The 10884-nt window shown below is 34.7% G+C and overlaps 1 protein-coding gene across 7 annotated transcripts in view; it reads left to right on the top strand.

The window, feature by feature from the left end:
* The window catches only part of Dap160 (Dynamin associated protein 160), a 66157-nt gene that overhangs the window by 37184 nt on the left and 18089 nt on the right, over nucleotides 1-10884 (top strand). For all 7 annotated transcript variants that reach the window (XM_023159303.2, XM_074181146.1, XM_023159302.2 and 4 more), the window contains one exon: nucleotides 8361-8626. In XM_023159303.2, coding sequence (XP_023015071.2) covers nucleotides 8361-8626 — 266 coding nt within the window. The remainder of the gene's footprint in view (nucleotides 1-8360; nucleotides 8627-10884) is intronic.

The raw sequence follows: 10884 nt of genomic DNA, 5'->3' as shown, positions 1-10884 counted from the left end.
TAGTAAGAAGTAGATTCCCTTCAAAACTATATTAGGGTTAACTATAGCTATCTCTTCTGCTTTTTACACAAAAGGCGTTTTTATATTTTACTTATGAGTAATTTTTCATCTTTAAAATGAAACAAGCTGTCTTGTAATGAAAAGCTTAAAAAGCGTTTTGAAAACCTTTTTTTTAAAGAATACGTAGATTTGCTAAAAGCACAAGTTTAAAATTTTGAAAATAAGGTGTATCTAAAATAAAATGCAGGCAAATGTAAAAACTCAAATTTATTGCCATTTCTGAAATATTAAAAATCATTCTTCAAAATAAGAAGATGCATGTGTCTTAATTATTATTGAGGTAAAATATGTTAAATTGGCTTGTTTCTTAGCAATATATTAGACTTCATAGTGAAATATATACCAAAATTACAACATGGGGTCAATAGAAACATACATTTACGATTTCCTATAAAACCTATTCTACTATTTTTTTAATAATAGTAGGCTCTGGCCTGAATGACATTAATTATTATTATTATGGAACAAAAAGTATTTGACCTAACAGGAGTTATCCTAACAAGCGTTCATTGGAAAAGTTGTTACAGCTTTTCCGAGAAACAGGCAGTGTATCTTATAATATGCAAGAACGGCAAAAACCGGTTACTGGAAATGAGGAAAATGAATATTTAGTGATGTTATCTTTAATTGAACACCCTCACACAAGTCAACGAAAAATATGTGAAACAACTGGAATTAACACCCTGAAGATAGGTTTTTATTGAGGGTTACAATGTGATCGATGAATTTAAGTTTGTCAATTATTCTGTCAATTGACATAATTCAAAAACTGGTTTGCCCCACGTTGGGCGGCAATATTTATAAATTACGATTCCAAAGAAACATCTGTTTTCTATCTTGATTCGAAACTGTTTAGCAAATGGCAATAGATTTTATAGAAAAAAACTGATATTGAAAGTGTCAATATATTTTCTTAAAACCTCAAAGAAAGCATTCGAGCTCAAGAATATCGGCAAGTTATATAATTCTCTGTATTTTCGTATCGGTCAAGGAATCTAGACTTCTAGGACCAGAGATAACAAAGTTATGCTGTTATGAAGTATGGCGGTCGTGGTTCACAGGTTTTCATTCCTGGTTTTTTGTCTACAGCTGTTCCATTATCAAAGGCGACTGTTGCCTCATTGTCTTTGATTGAGTCTACCGCATTTATAATAATAATAATAATAATAGACGAAACGTCTGGCATAAAACCAGCGGACACAAACTATAATGATAGCTGTGATCTGTAGAGTAGTGAGGGTGACTGTAACTTACCCTCCCTACTCAGCACTTAGGCCACATGTGACCCATTGTACATCCTCCCGAGGAGTTGTCCTCCTAGGTCATCGTCCATCCTGTTCTTTCCATGAAGGTGGACAGGTCACTGAGAGACATCTCCTTTTAGCAGGGGAGCCTACGATGCAAAATGTGGATTTACTCGAGCGTCATTGAGACATATTAGGTTGCAAAGCTTAGATGATAAGAAGAAAAATATATAATCGGTTTGGGAAGCGGCTATAGATTTTTAAATATGTAAAAAAATACTGTTGCATGGACATACTCGAGCGCGTCAAATATTGATAGCATCAATGTCCTACGTATTTTTAATAATGTTGGTATGTTAATCTGATCGTTTGCATGATGTGGGTGGTTGTACGTAAGGGATAAAAGTGAAAAGGGGGTGTTAAGTGCAACAAAAAAAGCTCTCATTCAATAATCTGACGATTTCGATCTGACGATTTCGATCTGACGCTAAGTCGCGGCCATTATTATAATGTGCAAAAAAAAATCGCCATTTTGAAATACTCAAGCGCGTCAGATTAAGATATATATGGTTCATGTTTACGTTTTAGACGTGCTGTCTCATAATCTGACGATTATCTAGAGGGATTCGCTTAATCTGACAAAAACAATATTTTTAAATTTTTTTTTAAATTCATTGAACTCAATTAATTGAAAAGCTCAGGAAATAGCATGCAAATAAATAAGTGTGTGTTTTTTAAGTACAATACTTGTATTTATAAGAAAATATTTTTTTTTAAATGCTCAAAAAAATTTAATTTTTCATAATCATTTGATTAATTATTGAAGAAAAGATAAATGAAACTTTCTATGTTTTTTACCACTTTTATTTGTAACTAACGTTACTGCAGTTTCGTCCTATAAGGACATTTTCAAACTTATATATTGCATAACTTTGAAAATGTCCTTATATATTGTATAAGTTTGAAAATGTCCTTATAGGACGAAACGTTAGTTACAAATAAAAATGGTAAAAACATAGAAAGTTCAATTTCTCTTTTCTTCATTATGATTTCCTACCACGTAGTAACGGCTACATCCATCAATTAATTGATTGATTAATCATCATCTTCATCACGAACGAGTCTTTGTGATCAGCTATGATGGCGTCATGGCAACAGAATTCAGAGTGGGGACGGAGTGAGAGAGTAATAGATAGAGAAAAAGTGAATAGAGAATAGAGAAATAGAAACTCGGAGAGGAAAATATAGGTATCCCACAGCTGCTCGCATTAAACTTTATCGACGAATTTTTGTTATTTCGGCTTGCGGAAATCGTCAGATTATATATGTTTCGTTAAACGTGAATTATTTCCTTAAAAAAAAATAAATAGCTACGCTCGAGAATGTCGAAATGACGTTATTTTTTTACAACTTTGCTGCACCCCCCTTTCTTTACGTCACTCTCAAATTGTCAGATTACTGGAATATACACTTTTTAGCAGGTAATTAACTTATCCTACCTTAATCTGACGCGCTCGAGAATTTCTGATGATCAATTTTTTTACTAATCTGATCCTTTATCCCTCACATGCGGCCTTATATATGTGGCTCATATTTGGTGGAGGTACTTAACCGGGTACAAGGTATCCCCCTAAATATTAATCTGCAGTAGAGGGGATACAAGAGAACTGGGGCGTAATTACGGTAGTGAGTGGGAAAGAGAGGTGTGCGACGTGATCGACGCATAGAAGGATGGAATGAGCATCGAGTAGATTCATTTGATAGATAAGAGCGCGGTGGAATTACAAAAATAACGCTATAATATTAATAATGATCGAAAAATCGGATTAAAGAAAAAAACATGGCCACTGGCGTTAAAGAAAAAAACATGTCTGCCAACGTAATAGAAAAAAACATGGCTGTCATACAGGGTGTCTCATCGTTTAAGAAAAAACATGTACGGGGTGTATCAAATACGTCAGCGTGGAAAATAATGATATAATAATAATAATGAATGAAAAATCGGGATTAAAGAAAAGAAACATCGCTGCCATATAGGGCGTCTCATCGTTTAGGAAAAAACATGTACGGGGTGTCTCAAATACGTCAGCGTGGAAAATAATGATATAATAATAATAATGAACGGAAAATCGGATTGAAGAAATAAAACATGGCCACGGGCGTTAAAGAAAAAAAATGGCTGTCATACAGGGTGTCTTATCGTTTGAGAAAAACCATGTACGAGGATGTCTCAAACGATGAGACATCCTGTACACATTGAGGAATCATATGACAAAACGATAGAGTCTCGTTAAACTGTCATGTCTTTTAAATGACGTATTTTGAGACACCCTGTACACATTGACGTCATGTCTTTTTCTTGAATCCGATTTTTCCTTCATTATTATTATACCATTATTTTTTCACGCCAACGTATTTTGAGACGTTGTACATGTTTTTTTCCTAAACGATGAGACACCCTGTATGGCAGCCATTTTTTTTCTATTATGTTGACAACCATGTTGTTTTCTTTAACGCCCGTGGCCATGTTTTTCTTCCTTTAAAACGATTTTACATTCATTATTATTATTATACTATTATTTTCCACGCTGACGTATTTGAGACACCCCGTACATGTTTTTTCTTAAACGATGAGACACCTGTATGACAGCCATGTTTTTTTCTATTATGTTGGCAGACATGTTTTTTTCTTTAACGCCAGTGGCCATGTTTTTTCTTTAATCCGGTTTTTCGTTCATTATTAATAATATAGCGTTATTTTTGTAACTCCACCGCGCTCTTATCTATCAAATGAATCTACTCGATGCTCATTCCATCCTTCTATGCGTCGATCACGTCGCACACCTCTCTTTTCCACTCACTACCATAATTACGTCCCCTAGGGAATACGCCCCAGTTCTCTTGTATCCCCTCTACTATCTGCCGCGCTTTAGTGAATCCGAAATCCTCGCTTGGGCTCCCCTATTATTTATATCGGCAGGTGTAGACCAAGACTCGCCGAACACACACTCTCTTATTGACGATAACTCCGGGCACTCGCATAGGACATGCCTGACAGTTTCATCTTCCTGTTCACACATCCTGCATAGAGGTGTGTCCACTAGCCTCATATTATGGAGGTGTTTCCTTAGTTGACGGTAGCCAGTCAGAAATCCTACTGTTAAGCGTAGATTTTTCCTGGTCATCGCCAGATATTTCTTCGGCGCCAGCTTCTTAGTCCAGCCGCTTCCTTGGCTAAAGAGTCGCCAATGCGATTACCTTTACTCCTGTCGTACCCTTTAACCCTTTAACCCTGTTATTATCTACAGAGACTTTGGCTAAATCTTGGTGACACTCTAGTACTAGCCCTGAGGTTATACGTTGTCTGTTCAAGGCTAATAAGGCTTGTCTGCTGTCAGTGCAGATTGTTATGTTTTTGCCAGAAATTCCTTTCCTGGTTATTTCTTTTGTGGCTATTGAGATACCAGCCAGTTCTGTTTGGACCACGCTGGTATTTTTCCCATTCCCCACTTAATCCTTAGGCTTAGTGATCTGGAGTAAACTCCACATCCTGAGCCTTCTTTGGTTTTTGAGCCGTCTGTATACAGGCTGATTCACGGTGGATGGCACATTAGACGTTTCTGGTGAACCAGACAACGGATCACTTTGAAAATTTAATGGAGGGCATATTCGGACATTCTCTAGCCAACTAAAATATTTTCGGCAATGCGGTGTTGCCGCTTCTATTAGAAAGCAGTAGCAACTTTGATTTTTCAAATGGAACACTCTGTATATAATATTATTTTTGGAATCTCCAACAATTGCCCGACAACTTTTCTTGATATTTCCCTATACCTATCTGTTACCGTTTTCGAAATAAAAATTAATTTCAATTTTTTTCTTCGAAAATCATGACTTCTAAAAATGCCGATATCTTTTAGTTAAGAAGTACTATGATATCGAAATTTGGTTTGGAGTTAGGTGATACTTGGACACTTCCCACACGTCAGCCTAATCTCCGTTACTTCAATACAGGGTGGTAAAAAAATACAGTTTTTTCGTTTGCTTGAAAAAGTTGCTGAAATTTGATTATTTTAAATGGAACACCCTGTATATTATTGAAAATTCGGAAAGCTGCTGAAATTTGCTTTCTTTCTATGTATATCATACCTATACCTAACTAGTCAAGTTTCGGACTTATGAACATTTATTTGTGAAAATGTCCCTTCAGAATGGTATTTCCATTCGGTATTTGGTAAGCAGGCCATGATTACTATTTGACAGTAGCGTTGTGACATTCTCCTAATAATATCGACATTTTCGTCACTTCAGAAGTTGCAAATACCTTCAAAACGATGGAACAAAACTATTCAAACGAAGTTCTTATGAATTTGTTTATTATTTTTGGACAGTGTGACAAAATTATCAGCAGAACATGTAGAAAGTTCAATGAAATGTATCCGAATCCACCGCCAATGAACCTCAAGAAATTTATACGAAATTCAGAACAATTTCAATGCATTTGGATCAACTTTAAAAGCACCAAGAAACTTGCCTCGACCCGTAACTATCGAAGACAACCAGATTAATGTCTTGGCATATTTTCACGCATTTCCCGAGTCATCGATAAGAAGTGCTGAAGAAGATTTGGGTATAAAATATTCATCGGTTCAAAGAATCTTGCGAAGACATAAAATGCATGATTATAAATTCACCAAAATTCAAGCAATGAAGCCTCAAGATCCTCAACAGAGAGTAGAATTTTGTGAAATGTTGTTGACACGCATTCAAGAAGATCCACTTTTTTTAAATAAAATTATTTGGACTGATGAATCGAAATTTTCGAGAGAAGGGATTTTCAATAGAAAAAATCGTCATTATTGGTCCAGTGAAAATCCTCATGTCACAAAAGAAGCCGGATTTCAAGAAAAATTTAGTTTTAATGTCTTCTGCATGTTGATGGACAACAAATTGAGGTACGTGATATACGAGGAGTCATTAACATCCAGAAGCTACTTGAATATTTTGGAGAATACTGTAGACAGTTTCGTGGATAATCTGCCACTCGAAGATTATCGAAACTGTTGGTACCAACTAGACGGAGCTCCTGCACATTGCACAAGAGAAGTGAGCGCAGAATTGGATAGACTATTTGACGATCGGTGGATGAGGCGCTTGGGACCATGGAATTGGCCAGCGAGATCACCCGATCTTAATCCATTAGATTTTTATTTGTGGGGAATGTTTAAAGAAAAAGTTTACAAAATACCCGTGCGTTCGAGAGATTAATTGTTAGAAAGGATTGCCCAAACATTTGAAGATTTGGATCCCAATGAAATCAGATCTGCCACCACGAAAGCAGTCAACACCCGCATTTTAAAGTGCTTGGAAGTGAACGGCCAGCGATTCGAACATATTTTGAAATATTCCACATGATTGTTTTACTTTTTTATAATTATTCATATCAATATTTCCAATTTCAAGTTTCTTGGTGCTTTTTTAAAGTTTATCCAAACATATTGAAATTGTTCTGAATTCGTATAAATTTCTTGAGGTTCATTGGCGGTAGATTCGGATACATTTCATTGAACTTTCTACATGTTCTGCTGATAATTTTGTCACACTGTCCAAAAATAATGAACAAATTCATAAGAACTTCGTTTGAATAGTTTTGTTCCATCGTTTTGAAGGTATTTGCAACTTCTGAAGTGACGAAAATGTCGATATTATTAGGAGAATGTCACAACGCTACTGTCAAATAGTAATCATGGCCTGCTTACCAAATACCGAATGGAAATACCATTCTGAAGGGACATTTTCACAAATAAATGTTCATAAGTCCGAAACTTGACTAGTTAGGTATAGGTATGATATACATAGAAAGAAAGCAAATTTCAGCAGCTTTCCGAATTTCCAATAATATACAAGGTGTTCCATTTAAAATATTCAAATTTCAGCAACTTTTTCAAGCAAACGAAAAAACTGTATTTTTTTACCACCCTGTATTGAAGTAACGGAGATTAGGCTGACGTGTGGGAAGTGTCCAAGTATCACCTAACTCCAAACCAAATTTCGATATCATAGTACTTCTTAACTAAAAGATATCGGCATTTTTAGAAGTCATGATTTTCGAAGAAAATAATTGAAATTAATTTTTATTTCGAAAACGGTAACAGATAGGTATAGGGAAATATCAAGAAAAGTTGTCGGGCAATTGTTGGAGATTCCAAAAATAATATTATATACAGAATGTTCCATTTGAAAAATCAAAGTTGCTACTGCTTTCTAATAGAAGCGGCAACACCGCATTGCCGAAAATATTTTAGTTGGCTAGAGAATGTCCGAATATGCCCTCCATTAAATTTTCAAAGTGATCCGTTGTCTGGTTCACCAGAAACGTCTAATGTGCCATCCACCGTGAATCAGCCTGTATATGCGTATTGCATTTGTAGCATCTGACTGTCTTCTGTTTTATTTGTATTTTGTAGAGTTTATTAAACACACACCCGGATTCAATTGCATCACTTGTTGCCTGCAACAGAGGTTGCGCAGTAAGCGCTTCCCGCCATAGGCCCAGCCTCAATTGACCCATTCCTACTTCGAGGTTTACACCAGCCGTGCGTAATCGTACCATGACCATTAACGCAACCTCCTTAATGTACAGGTCCAGAGGGGCCAGACCTGTAATTCATTCCATTGCTGCGGTTGGTGTTCTCATAGCTCCTGTGATGTTTAAACAAGCCAGTCGCTGTATTTGATATAATTTTGGATGGCCGTTGCTTGTAGAACTTTCGGTCCCCATGCAATGGCTCCGTACGTTAACATAGGTCTTATTATTGCAGTGTAGATCCAGGTGACTACACGGGGTGAAATACCCCAGCGTGTCCCACCGTCCTCCGAATTTTTAGCTGTGATATTTACATATTAATAAGTATACACATTTCCTTAGTTTTTATCTAAAACAAAAAAAAACTATTCATCAATGAGCTGTCATTTTTGTGAGAGAGTCAATAAAAATTCACCATCGTTATAATTTGAATGCTATATTCGTTCTCTCTAACTCGAACCTTCCTTCAGTGCCGCAAACCCCCTTCGACAGAAAACGGCATGAAAGCATCAAGGAGTTCATACATACGGAGCGAAGTTATGTGAGTGACATGTCAATTGTATACGAAGTCTTCGAGCAACCTCTGAGGAAGAGCAAGCTTATCTCGACCAAGGATGCCGACGAAATTTTCGTCAACTGGCAGGAGATCACTCAGTGCAACAAGAACTTCCTGAAGGATTTATTGAACGCCAATAATTCTGGTAGTGATATGGTAGGAGAAATCATATGCCGGCATGTAAGTATAGTTATTAAGAAGATAGTTTATTTATAAACATCGGGTAGATTTTCAAGCTTAGCAAAGACTTTTTTTATTTTTCAAATATTTCGTTCGTGTTTATGATTTCATCAACGTACAAATGATATGAACATTTACAGATTCTTTAAATGCATAATCAAAGAGTGCCTCTCAAAGTTACGTCATCAATAAACTTGTGATATGGTTCATTAAAAACTTTTTTACAGTAGCGCAGGAGATCCATACGATTTTGAACTCGAAATTTCGAGGTTAAAGTCGAAAATTTGAGTTTTTAAAGTTTAAATTTCGCAAATGAAGTCGTAATTTCTAGGTTATGGTCTAAATTTGGAGTTGAAAGTAATAATTTCGAGTTTAAAGTCGAAATGATGAGATTAAAGTATAAAGTAGTAATTTCGAGTTTAAAGTCAAAATTTCGAGTTTAAAGTCAAAATTTCGAGTTTAAAGTCAAAATTTCGAGTTTAAAGTCAAAATTTCGAGTTGAAAGTCAAAATCATGTGATTAAATTCTAGATTTTGAGTTCAAAGTAGTAATTTCGAGTTCAACGTCGAAATTTAGAGTTGAAATATGAGATTGAAGTCAGTATTTTGAGTTAAAAGTCGAGATTTTGAGTTTAATGTAGTACTTTCGAGTTTAAAAGTCGTTATTTTAAGTTTAAAATAGTAATTTCAAGTTTAATGTCGAAAGCTCGAGGTTCGAGTCGAGATTTTGAGTTTAAAGTAGTAAATTCTAGTTTGAAGTCTAAAGTTTGAGATTAAAGTCGAAATTTTAAGTTGTTAAAGTCTAATTTTCGGGTGTGGAGTCGAAATTTTGAGATTAAGGTTGAAATTTTGAGTTTAAAGTCGAAATTTCGAGTTTAAAGTCGAAATGATGAGATTAAAGTGGATGTTTTGAGTTTAAAGTAGTAATTTCGAGTTTAAAGTCAAACTTTAGAGTTTAAAGTCAAAATTTCGAGTTTAAAGTCAAAATTTCGAGTTTAAAGTCAAAATTTCGAGTTGAAAGTCAAAATCATGTGATTGAATTCGAGATTTTGAGTTCAAAGTAGTAATTTCGAGTTCAACGTCGAAATTTAGAGTTGAAATTGTGAGATTGAAGTCGATATTTTCAGTTTGAAATAGTAATTTCAAGTTTAATGTCGAAAACTCGAGATTCAAGTCGAGATTTTGAGTTTGAAGTAGTAAATTCTAGTTTGAAGTCTGAAGTTTGAGATTAAAGTCGAAATTTCGAGTTGTTAAAGTCTAAATTTCGGGTATGAAGTCGTTATTTTGAGATTGAGGTTGAAATTTTGAGTTTAAAGTAGTAATTTCCAGATATAAGTCGAGATTTTGAGTTTGAAGTAGTAATATCAAGTTTGAAGTCGAAATTTTGAGTTTAAAGTCGAAATGATGAGATTAAATTGGATATTTCGAGTTAAAAGTCGAAATTAAAGTCGAGATTTTAAGTTTAATGTAGTAATTTCGAGTTTAAAAGTCGAAATTATGGAATTAAAGTCGTTATTTTAAGTTTAAAATAGTAATTTCAAGTTTAATGTCGAAAACTCGAGATTCAAGTCGAGATTTTGAGTTTAAAGTAGTAAATTCTAGTTTGAAGTCTGAAGCGTTGAAGTCTAATTTTCGGGTGTGGAGTCGTAATTTTGAGGTTGAGGTTGAAATTTTGAGTTTGAAGTTGAAATTTCGAGTTTGAAGTCGAAATTATGCGATTAAAGTCGAAATTATGAGATTAAAGTCGAAGTTTTGAGTTTAAAGTAGTAATTTCGAGTTTAACGTCGAAATTTAGTTGAAATTATGAGATTGAAATCGATATTTTGAGTTTGAAATAGTAATTTCGTTTTTAATGTCGAAAACTCGAGATTCAAGTCGAGATTTTGACTTTAAAGTAGTAAATTTCGAGTTGAAAATCGAAATTATGAAATTAAAGGGGAGAATTTGAGTTTGAAGTAATAATTTCGAGTTTAAAGTAGAAATTATGAGATTAAACTCGTTATTTTGAGTTTAAAATAGTAATTTCAAGTTTAATGTCAAAAACTCGATATTCAAGTCGAGATTTTGAGTTTAAAGTCTAGAGTTTGAAATTGAAGTCGAAATTTCGAGTTGTTCCAGTCTAAATTTCGGGTATGAAGTTGTAATTTTGAGGTTAAGGTCGAAGATTGAACGTGTAATTTGAAGGTTAGGGTTAACTGAAAATCATATGGATTCAATACTAGTAGCGCCATCTGTGTGTTAGCTTACGAACTTTTCAGT

The sequence above is a fragment of the Leptinotarsa decemlineata genome, unplaced genomic scaffold (assembly GCF_025532065.1).
Source record: "Leptinotarsa decemlineata unplaced genomic scaffold, Ldec_3_MD MMD2_P_RNA_scaffold_2, whole genome shotgun sequence".
NCBI classification, from domain to species: Eukaryota; Metazoa; Arthropoda; class Insecta; order Coleoptera; family Chrysomelidae; genus Leptinotarsa; species Leptinotarsa decemlineata.
This window is presented reverse-complemented; position numbering and strand designations above follow the sequence as displayed.